Source organism: Leptodactylus fuscus, chromosome 8, assembly GCF_031893055.1.
Source record: "Leptodactylus fuscus isolate aLepFus1 chromosome 8, aLepFus1.hap2, whole genome shotgun sequence".
NCBI lineage: Eukaryota > Metazoa > Chordata > Amphibia > Anura > Leptodactylidae > Leptodactylus > Leptodactylus fuscus.
Window position 1 is genome coordinate 1,995,809 of NC_134272.1, and position 15,863 is coordinate 2,011,671.

Below are 15,863 nucleotides of genomic sequence, written 5' to 3' on the forward strand. Positions count from 1 at the left end.
CCACGGACCGTCCATCACGCGACCACGGACCGTCCATCACGCGACCACGGACCGTCCATGTGACCACGGACCGTCCATCACGCGACCACGGACCGTCCATCACGCGACCAAGGACCGTCCATCACGCGACCACGGACCGTCCACATCACGCGACCACGGACCGTCCACATCACGCGACCACGGACCGTCCACATCACGCGACCACGGACCGTCCACATCACGCGACCACGGACCGTCCACATCACGCGACCACGGACCGTCCACATCACGCGACCACGGACCGTCCATCACACGACCAAGGACCTTCCATCACACGACCACGGACAGTCGTGTGATGAGGAATTGATAAAGAAAGTGGATTGGAGAATTCTACAGTCACATTTCTTTACTGGCACTGGACAATCCCTTTAATTATGTGGGATGTCCGTGTCCTCTCATCGGCCTGACAGGGGAGGATTGTCCTCTTCGTTACCTATAGAATAGACTTCAGTGGACTCTTCACCTTATACAAGATCTCCGGGACAGAACAAAATGTCCATTAAATTCACTAAAAAAATAAAGCAGAAGAAGGAGGAATTGTCCGGGATTGTAAGACGTCCTCGAGGAACTCAACGAATGATAAGGCACCGGTGAGATGTCAGTGTGTGCGCGGTCAGTGCGCAGCGACCTCGTGACTGCTCCGAATAGAGTACGGCGTCCATAGGATAATCTGTATGATGGCGATACAGAGGGGGACGATACAGGTCAGGTAGAACATGGCGTCATGGAGGCCTAGAAAGAAACTGAAGACAAAAGTCACATCTTATTACAAGTATACAGAGAGAGTAAGAAGAGGAATAAGAATCTCCTCCGCTGTCCGGCCGTGTCCGCCATATAATGTATTAGATCACGTCATACACTTCTTATATGGGCGGGGGAGGGGCAGCAATCAGACGGGGTCACACAGGGCCACGTGCACATCCTGTGGCCACGTTTAGGTGGCTTTAGTGAGAATACAGAATTTTCTAAGATTAAGGAGTAAATGTTTGATTTATTTTCCCCAGTGAATAGTCGAGGTGAAGAGAAGAAGCCGCGTGCTCCATCCTCCGTCTGCTGGTATCAGATCCTCTCCTGCCTGCTAAACTGCTCCATTCACTAAGACATCCGTCTGCCAGGAAGACACAGAAGTCTATGGAGAGGGGACGCTGCACAGTAGGTGCTTACACTCGGCTCACACTTGTGTCTTCTGTCCGTTGTTCTGGTCAGTTGAAGAACCACCAGCAGACAGGCGGACTGTTATAATACGACTTACAGTTTGTGATGGACTCCAGGGACTATAATGGCGTCTCTCAGGTGTCCCTTGTTTTTAAGCTGAAAGTGGCCGAGAAAATGGCCGAGTGTGCGCAACTTTATCCAAATGTGAACAAAGCCTTAGCAGTGTCTGTACCTATGTCTATGTCTAGACCCGTGGCTGTGCCTCTCTGATTCTCACTCCCTCCTCCTCCCTCTCCATAGACTTCTATGAACTGCAGTGAAGATGGGACAGAGCAGTTTAGCAGGCAGGAAGGATACGAGCAGATAGAAGCATTGTCTTCTGATACAATATATTACATAGTTTCTTATATTCATTCCTGAAAAAAAAATTGAAACAACATTTACATTTTATAGTTATTAATTATCCACAGCACAGACGAGAGATCAGGGGCTGATCAGCGGGAGCGCAACAGCCGAAATCCACATCATTCAGGGGCCATTGTAATGCATTAGGGGGCCCTGCACAGATAGCGCTGCCGCTCCATTCAGCTCTATAGGACTGCCATGTGCTGTACTCGCCTTCTTCTCAGCAGCCCCATAGAGATGAATGGAGAGGTAGCGTCTAGGCGCAGCCCCCAACCCAATGGGATCCTCATCATTGTTGGGGAAGCAGCTGCCGGACCACCCCCCAACCAGAGCCCGATTCCCTATACACAGCGCTGGTTACACGGCCTCACCAGTAGATGGCACCACATGACCTTTCTGGAGATGACACGAAAGACCAATCCGACCCTATATCCACAACGCTGCACTGGTAGGGGCGGGGGTGAGGACGGGGGAGCGAGGACGCGTGTGTGTGTGGGGGGGGTCCACGTGAATTCACACCAAAGGGATACTTAGAAATAAATAAATGAAGGTCTCAATATAAGAAAACTAAAACAAGCCTTTCAATGTATTTCCCAAATGTGACCTTCAGTGTTCCTGTCTCTCCACCCCTCCCCCCTCCCTCATTAATATACGGACACAATGGCGTCATCCATGAGCCAACCCCTGACTAAGGTGACCAATACCTGCAGTGACAGCTCCGGGGTGACGGCCAGTGATGTGTTATGTGCAGCTCATCAATAGGGTTTCATGTAGTGGCCACACGGGCCGCTCATCACTAAGGCACAGGACACACAGTCTGTGGATGGGATGGGTTGGCTACGCTGTTTCTGCAGCAGGTTCACACCTTAAACCTGCCACTATGATCCTACAAAACTGCAGGTAAGAGCGCTGTGTGTGAACGTACCCTAAGCGCCCCTTGCGGCTCCACTCACCTGGGATCCGGCTGATCCGCTTTACTAGTTAGGTGCTCATATCCGTACTGATTGAGAATAGTAACCACAAACATGGGCGCCAAGGACTGCGCAGGCTTGGTGAAGAGAGCGTTGGTCCCAAAAACCATCGAGGAAAGCGGAGCCCTAAGGAAATAAACAAACCCATCACAATAATCTCCAGTGGCCGCCTCACCCACCCCACGTCTGAGCACACAATGGCGCCCGGGCCACCTCCATATGGAGCTTATGTACATGAACAGACAACACGACGGAACGCAACACTCGCCGGATTGTGCAATACAATGTAGTCAACAAAATTGTACAAGGGGGGCAGAATTTATGTAGAAATCTCTACAGGCCACGAGCCAGCGCCGATCAGATGACGGATGTCATTGGGATTATCACACTGGTGATATGGAGAGGTAAATGAATAAGTAGCTGTGTCCCTTTAATGATGAAAGGGTTAATGCGGAGCTGGATAAACATCTGCAGGTGACGTCGGTGCAGGCGGAGAAAAACAAAGCGCGAGGACCTTGGACTTCTGGAAACCAAATAACTATGCAAAAAGGAAGAGTCGGAGAGGAATCTGTACCTGGCGGCTCCGGCGCTCTGTAAACCAACCACTGACTGGAGCAAACAGCGACTTTAATAGGAAAAATTCTAATAATAAAAATTATTATAAAAACCTAAATCTGGATGTTTTTTTTTCCTAACAAATTTACTTTCTGATCCATTTTCTGCAGCGCACAATATCTGACAACATAAAACCGAGCAAGTCCCATAGAAAGTGCCTTTAGCTCTGGAGGAATCCGCACGGCCCTGCGGTGCACTTATCCTATTGATTTCATACATAATGGTGTAATGCTTCTAATGTCCTTGGGGGGCGCTGTAGGAAAACGCTTCCTGTCGGCTTCTCTCAAAGATGGCATATTAGGGGCAAACCTACTGCCTGTAATGGGGATAGTATACTGTATGGGGGGCAATCTAGCATGTGGGAGGGGGTAAGTAAAGGGGGTGTTATACCGCGTGGAGAGCCCCAGCCAGAAGCTATATGGGGTCCCGGCATTCATTACACCCCGGCTGCCACCAGCAGAGGAACAGCTTATTATCAGGCCACCTTTCTGACTACAACACAAGAAGAAAACAGAGACGAGGCGGACGGCGCAGTCAGAAGGGAGAAAATATAGAGAAATACTTATTAATGTTTTACTACTAAGAGACACAGGGATTACTAAGAGATTACTACAAGAAACACAAGACGACACAACGAAGGATCCGCAGAGCGGCAAACACATCGGCTCTCTGCAAAGTATTACACATCATGTCGCCAAATCACAGGGTTTGTTATAAATACATAAAATATTATAAGACAACAGCATAAGGGTGAGAAAAAGAGGGGGGGGGGATTGCATGAGAAAAATAGGTAACAAGTGCTGAAAACCTCGCATGCAAACAAGACCAACAACTAGATCCTGTACTCCAACACTGTACTCCAACACCGTACTCCAACACCGTACTCCAACACCGTACTCCAATGGCCTCCACAGTCACCAGATCTCAATCCAATAGAGGAGCATCTTTGGGATGTGGTGGAACGGGAGATTCGCATCATGGATGTGCAGCCGACAAATCTGCGACTGCAACTGTGTGATGCCATCATGTCAATATGGAGCAAAATCTCTGAGGAATGCTTCCAGCACCTTGTTGTATCTATGCCACGAAGAATTGAGGCAGTTTTGAAGGCAAAAGGGGGTCCAACCCGTTACTAGCATGGTGTACCTAATAAAGTGGCCGGTGAGTGTATATCCCCCTACTACACACCGTATACATCCCCCTACTACACACCGTATACATCCCCCTACTACACACCGTATACATCCCCCTACTACACACCGTATACATCCCCCTACTACACACCGTATACATCCCCCTACTACACACCGTATACATCCCCCTACTACACACCGTATACCCCCCTCTACTACACACCATATACACCCCCCTACTACACACCATATACACCCCCCTACTACACACCGTATACATCCCCCTACTACACACCGTATACATCCCCCTACTACACACCGAATACATCCCCCTACTACACACCGTATACATCCCCCTACTACACACCGTATACATCCCCCTACTACACACCGTATACCCCCCTCTACTACACACCGTATACATCCCCCTACTACACACCATATACACCCCCCTACTACACACCGTATACATCCCCCTACTACACACCGTATACATCCCCCTACTACACACCGTATACATCCCCCTACTACACACCGTATACATCCCCCTACTACACACCGTATACATCCCCCTACTACACACCGTATACATCCCCCTACTACACACCGTATACATCCCCCTACTACACACCGTATACATCCCCCTACTACACACCGTATACCCCCCTCTACTACACACCATATACACCCCCCTACTACACACCATATACACCCCCCTACTACACACCGTATACATCCCCCTACTACACACCGTATACATCCCCCTACTACACACCGAATACATCCCCCTACTACACACCGTATACATCCCCCTACTACACACCGTATACATCCCCCTACTACACACCGTATACCCCCCTCTACTACACACCATATACACCCCCCTACTACACACCATATACACCCCCCTACTACACACCGTATACATCCCCCTACTACACACCGTATACCCCCCTCTACTACACACCATATACACCCCCCTACTACACACCATATACACCCCCCTACTACACACCGTATACATCCCCCTACTACACACCGTATACATCCCCCTACTACACACCGTATACATCCCCCTACTACACACCGTATACATCCCCCTACTACACACCGTATACATCCCCCTACTACACACCGTATACCCCCCTCTACTACACACCATATACACCCCCCTACTACACACCATATACACCCCCCTACTACACACCGTATACATCCCCCTACTACACACCGTATACATCCCCCTACTACACACCGTATATATCCCCCTACTACACACCGTATACACCCCCCTACTACACACCGTATACCCCCCTCTACTACACACCATATACACCCCCCTACTACACACCGTATACATCCCCCTACTACACACCGTATACATCCCCCTACTACACACCGTATACCCCCCTCTACTACACACCATATACACCCCCCTACTAGACACCGTATACATCCCCCTACTACACACCGTATATATCCCCCTACTACACACCGTATACCCCCCCACTACACACCGTATACCCTCCTCTACTACACACTGTATACCCCCCTCTACTACACACCATATACATCCCCCCACTACACACTGTATACATCCCCCTACTACACACCATATACATCCCCCTACTACACACCGTATACATCCCACCTACTACACACTATATACACCCCCCTACTACACACCATATACACCCCCCTACTACACACCGTATACCCCCCTCTACTACACACCATATACACCCCCCTACTACACACCGTATATATCCCCCTACTACACACCATATACATCCCCCTACTACACACCGTATATATCCCCCTACTACACACCATATACACCCCCCTACTACACACCGTATACACCCCCCTCTACTACACACCATGTACATCACTTACTTGCGTTTGTAGTTGGTAAAGTCTGCGTCGATGATATCAGCCAGAGGAAGGTTAAATACGCTGAATGAGGCTTGTACTAAGACCCTGGAAGGAGAAGGATATACGGAAGATAAAGCATCCATCTATAGGATCTGTGTCACACTATATACACTATATACTCCTAATACCGAAGAGAGCGAACGTCATGAACACGGCCCATCTGGTGACAATGACACCTGCCCAGGCGCGGCAAGCCTGAGAAAAGGAGTGGCCATGTGATGTCTATTTGGGGGTGCCCTAGTATTAGGGTACACCTGCTCTGTAGTACAAGCCGCGGATACGGAGACTTCTGGCTGAGGATTGTGTATACGGCTGTGCGGCGGCCTGGTCACGTTTCCTTCTACGTCATGATAGATCGGCCTCAAGTCGTTTTTACCTTCCGGTTTCGGGCGTCTTTACCTTGTGGTCCGGGAATTTATTTTGAGCAGAGAAAACATTAATCTGAGCCGACAGGATCCGATAACTCGGCCCATTTAACCCTTCGTAGAATAAAGCAATGTGATGACATCATAACCCAGAACAGATCCCAAAAATACAGAAGTAACGCCCCTGCTGGTCCTGTCAGACTCCAGGCGAGTGGCCGAATTACAGGGGATGTCTGATGTAGATTTTGCCCCCGGCCCCTGTAATCTTTGGCCGCCCCTCTGGTGTAATGCGCAGTCTCTTTTACTAGATTATCGGATTTTCCGGACCATCAGATTCTGGATTTGGCACTTACAGGTTGCGTTGTCATGGCGCCCGCATGGCGATTTATTAGTTATTGCAGGGCCGGATATGTGACGGCAGAGCGAGGACTGGCGGGGTAATAATGGCGGGCAAATATCTGCCAGACGTCTGAAACCGCAAAGATCACATCAGTCACCGCAGAGGCCGCAGGCGTGGTGACACGTTATATACCAGAGTGTAGAAACCAGCCCGACACACTGCTATATACTACTGGCGGGATACACACTGCTATATACTACTGGCTGTATACACACCGCTATATACTACTGGCGGGATACACACTGCTATATACTACTGGCTGTATACACACTGCTATATACTACTGGCAAGATACACACTGCTATATACTACTGGCTGTATACACACCGCTATATACTACTGGCGGGATACACACTGCTATATACTACTGGCGGGATACACACTGCTATATACTACTGGCGGGATACACACTGTTATATACTACTGGCTGTATACACACCGCTATATACTACTGGCAAGATACACACTGCTATATACTACTGGCGGGATACACACTGCTATATACTACTGGCGGGATACACACTGCTATATACTACTGGCAGGATACACACTGCTATATACTACTGGCGGGATACACACTGCTATATACTACTAGCGGGATACACACTGCTATATACTACTGGCAGGATACACACTGCTATATACTACTGGCAAGATACACACTGCTATATACTACTGGCAGGATACACACTGCTATATACTACTGGCGGGATACACACTGCTATATACTACTGGCGGGATACACACTGCTATATACTACTGGCTGTATACACACTGCTATATACTACTGGCAAGATACACACTGCTATATACTACTGGCAGGATACACACTGCTATATACTACTGGCAAGATACACACTGCTATATACTACTGGCGGGATACACACTGCTATATACTACTGGCGGGATACACACTGCTATATACTACTGGCGGGATACACACTGCTATATACTCCTGGCGGGATACACACTGCTATATACTACTGGCAGGATACACACTGCTATATACTACTGGCGGGATACACACTGCTATATACTACTGGCTGTATACACACTGCTATATACTACTGGCAAGATACACACTGCTATATACTACTAGCGGGATACACACTGCTATATACTACTGGCAGGATACACACTGCTATATACTACTGGCAAGATACACACTGCTATATACTACTAGCGGGATACACACTGCTATATACTACTGGCAGGATACACACTGCTATATACTACTGGCGGGATACACACTGCTATATACTACTGGCGGGATACACACTGCTATATACTACTGGCAGGATACACACTGCTATATACTACTGGCGGGATACACACTGCTATATACTACTGGCTGTATACACACTGCTATATACTACTGGCAAGATACACACTGCTATATACTACTGGCAGGATACACACTGCTATATACTACTGGCAAGATACCCACTGCTATATACTACTGGCGGGATACACACTGCTATATACTACTGGCGGGATACACACTGCTATATACTACTGGCGGGATACACACTGCTATATACTACTGGCAAGATACACACTGCTATATACTACTGGCGGGATACACACTGCTATATACTACTGGCGGGATACACACTGCTATATACTACTGGCGGGATACACACTGCTATATACTACTGGCGGGATACACACTGCTATATACTACTGGCAAGATACACACTGCTATATACTACTGGCGGGATACACACTGCTATATACTACTGGCAGGATACACACTGCTATATACTACTGGCGGGATACACACTGCTATATACTACTGGCTGTATACACACTGCTATATACTACTGGCAGGATACACACTGCTATATACTACTGGCGGGATACACACTGCTATATACTACTGGCGGGATACACACTGCTATATACTACTGGCGGGATACACACTGCTATATACTACTGGCGGGATACACACTGCTATATACTCCTGGCGGGATACACACTGCTATATACTCCTGGCTGTATACACACTGCTATATACTGTTCCTTATGTACGTTGGATCTATGGCAGACCGTGGATATGACGCTGCGGATTCTGACATTACTGATGGAAATCTTCTCTCAGTCTCATGCGGTTTCCAGATTTCGGCGCTTTGCCATTGCACCAGTCCGGTTTTTCACACCGATCACGCTGAACCATTATTTTCTATGGCCGCGCATTATCGCAGGTCCTTGTAGGGTCGTCATGAGATTGGAGCGAAACTCAGAACACGTCCTACATGTGAATGGGCCTGCCGAGGGCAAGGACAGCACACGGGTACAGTCAGGTGCCATATGGACCCGCACACGTTAGCCTCACCTCCCCCCAAACAGCCAAATGCCAGGACAGCTGTACAGGCCACATCCTCCTATATAGTGTCATAGCAGGAGTGAACGCAATGCAAGGCTTGTAGGTTTAGACTGACACCCTACAGACGCCGGACACGGAGAGGTCACGGACATGTTTAGTCCAGAGAGAATCTAAAACCTTCTTGTATTTCACACAATGTACAAGGAAACTTAATCCGTCATTAACGTCAAAATATATCTGAGGAAAAGCAGAAGGGATGAAAGCCGAGATATCAGAAAGCAGAGCGGCAGCGGCGGACTTACATGTTGGTGGTGAGGAAGATGGCGAGGATATAGTAATGCTGAGGTCCTATACACAGCATCAGGACGGCAGAAACGGCCTCCACATAGAAAGCGTACAAGATCACCTTGTAATACCCCATAGTGGACAACAAGGAGTGGCTGATCAGCACCAGAAACTGGAAAGAGAAAAGAGACGTGTTCACCCAGGACCCCTGCTGATCAGCGGCTGTGACCTCTTCACTGTTCACATGCCCAGATTTAAAGGGGTTGTGCTGTGTCAGATTGCCGGGTCCCCCAATGATCAGGATGACGAGGGACTGGTAGTCCCCTAAAGCCCCCTTGTGAATGGAGTGATGTCAGGGCACTGCTGTGGGCACCAGTGGAGATAACAAGTCTATAGCCATGGACGGAGCGCCGGTCACACGAGCGCCCTGACCCTGCACTCACAAGGAAGCTTTAGGGGACCCGACAGTGATCTGACCCTTCTCCCCCTACTGTGGATGTTTCCTCAATGGCACAACCCCTTTAAGCGTTCTCTTCCGTAGGGGGCGCTAGTGCTCCCAAGACCAGGGTGCGACTCCCAGTAGATATCATGCGGGGTCACATTAATAAGAACAGAACTGATCCTTACTTGCTGCACATTTATCTCAGCGCTCTTAGCACCCAGCACGTCCCACGTGACACCGGACACGTCTGCCCGGACAAACACCATAGTCTAGACCTAGTGGGACTTACCTGAGGGAACATGAAGCCGGCGCCATACATGACGCTCCTCACAAAGGTGGGCAGGGCGTCCTTGGGAATGAGATTATCTGCAAAAATGATCATAAAGTTGCTGCAAAACGTGGCGTGAAAAACCTGGAAAAAGTTCATGGACACGAAGAGCAGAAAGTTCCTCTGTGTCAGGATCTGTCTGGTGAGAGTCAGGACCGAGGTCCAGGACAGGGACGGCTCAGACTTTCCTCCAGTCTCCATTGACTTCTCCCGCTGTTCGTACTGGCTGATACCAAACACCCCGGTGTAGCACATACACGCCGTGGACACGACCGCCACCAAGACAGTGAATGTCTGGAAGCTGGGGAAGTTCTCCATGTTCTCAGACACAAGTCCACAGAAGAGAATGCTGGAGGACCCCAGAAGAGAAGCCACCTGGTTGTACTTAATCAGCTGAAGGCGACTTTCGTGCTTGGTGGAGATCTCAGCAAACAGGGCGCACTGGGCGAGCAAGACGAAGGTGAGCATGCCATCAAATATACAGAGGGCGATCATCAGATGGAGCCCGCTAAGCCATTCACCCTCCGAGTAATCTCTCCAAGGGAACCAAGGAAGCAGAAAAGCCAGAGCATAAAAGGGAGCTCCGTATAATATGGAATGGCGGCGAATAGAGCAGAAGCCGCTCCTGGAATTATCCTGAAAATATCCAAATAGCGGATCATTGAGGGCGTTCCAGATCATAAACACCACCTGCAAGAACGAAACGTACAAGGAGACTGTAGTGAGGTCATCTGTGCGGGACTCTGGGTAGTAGCAGCTTAGGACTTAAAGGGGCTCTCCAGTCTGGATAACCTCTACTTATTAAAAGGGGCACTTAAAGGGGCTCTCCAGGATTTCAGTCCCCCGTACAGCTGATCGGTGTGGGGGCTGGCTGTCAGATAGACTAAGGACAAACCATAAGAATATAAATACTAGACAACCCCTTTAACTGTAAGCTCCATCATCTGTAGCCAGATAAGTATTGTGTAGAGCGCCACCACAGGGGAGATAAAGCATTACACGCTGCACACTCAGTGCACCGCCAGTATAGACAACCAGGAATAATACAATAAACCCTCACACTGAAAATATTTTCTGGAAATGAAGAATTATTGGCGCCTTCGGCCTGTCTGTATCAGTGGGTGTCAGTATCTGATCAGTGGGTGTCAGTATCTGATCAGTGGGTATCAGTATCTGATCAGTGGGTGTCAGTATCCGATCAGAGGGTGTCAGTATCCGATCAGTGGGTGTCAGTATCTGATCAGTGGGTGTCAGTATCCGATCAGTGGGTGTCAGTATCCGATCAGTGGGTGTCAGTATCCGATCAGTGGGTGTCAGTATCTGATCAGTGGGTGTCGGTATCTGATCAGTGGGTGTCGGTATCCGATCAGTGGGTGTCAGTATCCGATCAGTGGGTGTCCGTATCCGATCAGTGGGTGTCAGTATCCGATCAGTGGGTGTCAGTATCCGATCAGTGGGTGTCAGTATCTGATCAGTGGGTGTCAGTATCTGATCAGTGGGTATCAGTATCTGATCAGTGGGTGTCAGTATCCGATCAGTGGGTGTCAGTATCCGATCAGTGGGTGTCAGTATCTGATCAGTGGGTGTCAGTATCCGATCAGTGGGTGTCAGTATCCGATCAGTGGGTGTCAGTATCCGATCAGTGGGTGTCGGTATCTGATCAGTGGGTGTCGGTATCTGATCAGTGGGTGTCAGTATCCGATCAGTGGGTGTCCGTATCCGATCAGTGGGTGTCAGTATCTGATCAGTGGGTGTCAGTATCCGATCAGTGGCTGTCAGTATCCGATCAGTGGGTGTCAGTATCTGATCAGTGGGTGTCAGACCCCCAGCCCCCGCACAGATCAGCAGAACCTCGGAGCTCTATATGGATCTGGAGATCTCGTACCTGAGCTTGGTGGAAGGAGCCTTCTGAGATCTTGTAACGGTTCAGAAAGAGCTTGACGTAATAGAAGTTGAATATACTGTTCATCATTCCAGCGCCTAATGTGGTCATGGAGTAGGCCAAGGCCGGCCGGTGGATTCCTAAAGACAACCTCATGTTTAGGGTTCACCTAAGGAGACATAAACAGGCACAAGGACATGTAAGACGTCTTACAAGGCATCCGAGGAAGAAGCGAGACGCAGCCGAGCTCAGTACAGAGTATCACAGCAGAGCTTAGATACAGCGCCGTATCCCCCACCTATAACCTACTGTAGGAGGCGCCATTAGGATTTAGATCAATTAATTCAGAATGAATATTAATAAGATCATCTGCATAATCAACAGACCGAGGAGCAGGTGAGGAAGGTGTCCGGGCGTCTCCTGCTCCATCCACTTCTATAAGAGGGTCAGACCTGACTGAGGCAGCACAAGGAAAGCTCATAGAAAGCAATGGGGCGGGGGATGGGGAGTAGAAGACCCTTGCCCTGGGGGGTCTCAGCAGTCACATCCCCCCCAATCACAATCATTTTCATGGTATGACCCCATTATGTGGGGGTAGATAATACCCCCCCTCCCCCCGTACCTCTCCTAATGGCCCGTACTTGCCTAGGACTGAGCCGATATGAAACGTTATCATGCAGTTTCCTTCATGTGCTCGGGGGCAGCAGCAGGAACGTGTAATACATCCAGTGAGCAGAGGTGTCGCTATTGTCTGTCGTGTTATCCTGACCCTGGACAAGCTCAGTCCGTTGTCAGTTGCCGCCCCTGTCTGAGGCATCCGGGTCACGCACTACTGCACCAGCAGGATCTGCAGCGTGTGCACAGGGTCAGAGGAGACAAGGCCAAGGCTTAAAGGGGCGCTCTAGTGTAACAGGCCTAGACTATCTACAATGAAGAAGGTGAAACTCCACCTAAGGCAGCGAGGAACGGATCCCGAGGGCCCCATAGGCTGCAGAGGAGTCTGTCACTGCCCCTTATGTAACAGCTATCACTAGATGACTCTGCAGGTGTGAACAGCGCCCAAGATACTGTAAGGATTTATCTACCCAAAGGAGAGGAGATCTGGGCCAGTGACTGGGGCCCCGTCCATTGAGCTCCTCACTGATGGCTGATGTGGGGCCCTGAGCCTGCTGTGGCCCCTCACTGATGGCTGATGTGGGGCCCTGAGCCCGCTGTGGCCCCTCACTGATGGCTGATGTGGGGCCCTGAGCCTGCTGTGGCCCCTCACTGATGGCTGATGTGGGGCCCTGAGCCCGCTGAGGCTCCTCACTGATGGCTGATGTGGGGCCCTGAGCTCGCTGTGGCCCCTCACTGATGGCTGATGTGGGGCCCTGAGCCCGCTGTGGCTCCTCACTGATGGCTGATGTGGGGCCCTGAGCCCGCTGTGGCCCCTCACTGATGGCTGATGTGGGGCCCTGAGCCCGCTGTGGCCCCTCACTGATGGCTGATGTGGGGCCCTGAGCCCGCTGTGGCTCCTCACTGATGGCTGATGTGGGGCCCTGAGCCCGCTGTGGCTCCTCACTGATGGCTGATGTGGGGCCCTGAGCCTGCTGTGTCTCCTCACTGATGGCTGATGTGGGGCCCTGAGCCCGCTGTGGCCCCTCACTGATGGCTGATGTGGGGCCCTGATCCTGCTGTGGCCCCTCACTGATGGCTGATGTGGGGCCCTGAGCCCGCTGTGGCCCCTCACTGATGGCTGATGTGTGGCCCTGAGCCTGCTGTGTCTCCTCACTGATGGCTGATGTGGGGCCCTGATCCCGCTGTGGCCCCTCACTGATGGCTGATGTGGGGCCCTGAGCCCGCTGTGGCTCCTCACTGATGGCTGATGTGGGGCCCTGATCCCGCTGTGGCCCCTCACTGATGGCTGATGTGGGGCCCTGAGCCCGCTGTGGCTCCTCACTGATGGCTGATGTGGGGCCCTGAGCCCGCTGTGGCCCCTCACTGATGGCTGATGTGGGGCCCTGAGCCCGCTGTGGCTCCTCACTGATGGCTGATGTGGGGCCCTGAGCCCGCTGTGGCTCCTCACTGATGGCTGATGTGGGGCCCTGAGCCCGCTGTGGCTCCTCACTGATGGCTGATGTGGGGCCCTGAGCTCGCTGTGGCTCCTCACTGATGGCTGATGTGGGGCCCTGAGCCCGCTGTGGCCCCTCACTGATGGCTGATGTGGGGCCCTGAGCCCGCTGTGGCCCCTCACTGATGGCTGATGTGGGGCCCTGAGCCCGCTGTGGCCCCTCACTGATGGCTGATGTGGGGCCCTGAGCCCGCTGTGGCTCCTCACTGATGGCTGATGTGGGGCCCTGAGCCCGCTGTGGCCCCTCACTGATGGCTGATGTGGGGCCCTGATCCCGCTGTGGCCCCTCACTGATGGCTGATGTGGGGCCCTGAGCCCGCTGTGGCTCCTCACTGATGGCTGATGTGGGGCCCTGAGCCCGCTGTGTCTCCTCACTGATGGCTGATGTGGGGCCCTGAGCTCGCTGTGGCCCCTCACTGATGGCTGATGTGGGGCCCTGAGCTCGCTGTGGCCCCTCACTGATGGCTGATGTGGGGCCCTGAGCTCGCTGTGGCTCCTCACTGATGGCTGATGTGGGGCCCTGAGCTCGCTGTGGCCCCTCACTGATGGCTGATGTGGGGCCCTGAGCTCGCTGTGGCTCCTCACTGATGGCTGATGTGGGGCCCTGAGCTCGCTGTGGCCCCTCACTGATGGCTGATGTGGGGCCCTGAGCCCGCTGTGGCTCCTCACTGATGGCTGATGTGGGGCCCTGAGCCCGCTGTGGCCCCTCACTGATGGCTGATGTGGGGCCCTGATCCCGCTGTGGCCCCTCACTGATGGCTGATGTGGGGCCCTGAGCCCGCTGTGGCCCCTCACTGATGGCTGATGTGGGGCCCTGAGCCCGCTGTGTCTCCTCACTGATGGCTGATGTGTGGCCCTGAGCCCGCTGTGGCTCCTCACTGATGGCTGATGTGGGGCCCTGAGCCCGCTGTGGCTCCTCACTGATGGCTGATGTGGGGCCCTGAGCCCGCTGTGGCCCCCTACTGGTGGTGGAGCTCTTGCACTCCATACAAGGTCTAGGCCTCGGATTCCTCCTTTGCATCTTCTCACTCATTCTAGTATAATACAGGCTAGGGCTTTGTTCACACACAGACTGGCCGCAGTCATGGAGCCGTGTGCTGCTGTGAGGGCTCCCAGGTCTGTCAGTGTCTGCACGGTACCGCGGGCGAGGTGTATAACTGCAGTGTGAACAGAGTCTGATCCATCAGGCCCCTCTTTAGCGCCCCCTGCAGTCATTCACCATTCACTGACAGAAGATGAGGACAAGCAGTGCAGGGACAGCACAGGATTCCCGTGTGACACACGCCATAGCCGGGCACTCCGCCGTCACCAGTCTAGCCCTAGCCGGCCACCATGTACAGCATGCACCGCGGCGACCATACCCTACCGGCAGAGAGGACGGGGCTGACGGAGGGGGCGGTCCCGGATCTCCCACCAGGCTGTTGCCCTTCGCAACCCGCACGCGGCGTCCTGAGGCTCCGCAGCATCGACCA

At 51.8% G+C, this 15,863-nt stretch overlaps 1 protein-coding gene across 1 annotated transcript; it reads right to left on the reverse strand.

The window, feature by feature from the left end:
* Positions 1-442: 442 nt before the first annotated feature.
* On the reverse strand, positions 443-15,844 carry LOC142217613 (transmembrane protein 180-like). Its single transcript, XM_075285924.1, has 7 exons — positions 15,758-15,844; positions 12,285-12,450; positions 10,361-11,089; positions 9,647-9,801; positions 6,215-6,298; positions 2,553-2,696; positions 443-782 (listed from the first exon to the last, which is right to left on the reverse strand). Exons 2-7 carry the CDS (start codon positions 12,435-12,437, stop codon positions 653-655), a joined length of 1,395 nt encoding a protein of 464 aa, XP_075142025.1. The 5' UTR covers positions 12,438-12,450; positions 15,758-15,844; the 3' UTR covers positions 443-652.
* Positions 15,845-15,863: the final 19 nt, after the last annotated feature.

Coding starts and splice junctions, on each gene's coding strand:
- LOC142217613 (XM_075285924.1), bottom strand. CDS start 12,437: ATGAGGTTGTCTTTAGGAATCCACCGGCCGGCCTTGGCCTACTCCATG. Junction 11,090..12,284: donor GCTCCTTCCACCAAGCTCAG/GTACGAGATCTC, acceptor TCGTTCTTGCAG/GTGGTGTTTATGATCTGGAA. Junction 2,697..6,214: donor TTTACCAACTACAAACGCAA/GTAAGTGATGTA, acceptor TTATTTCCTTAG/GGCTCCGCTTTCCTCGATGG.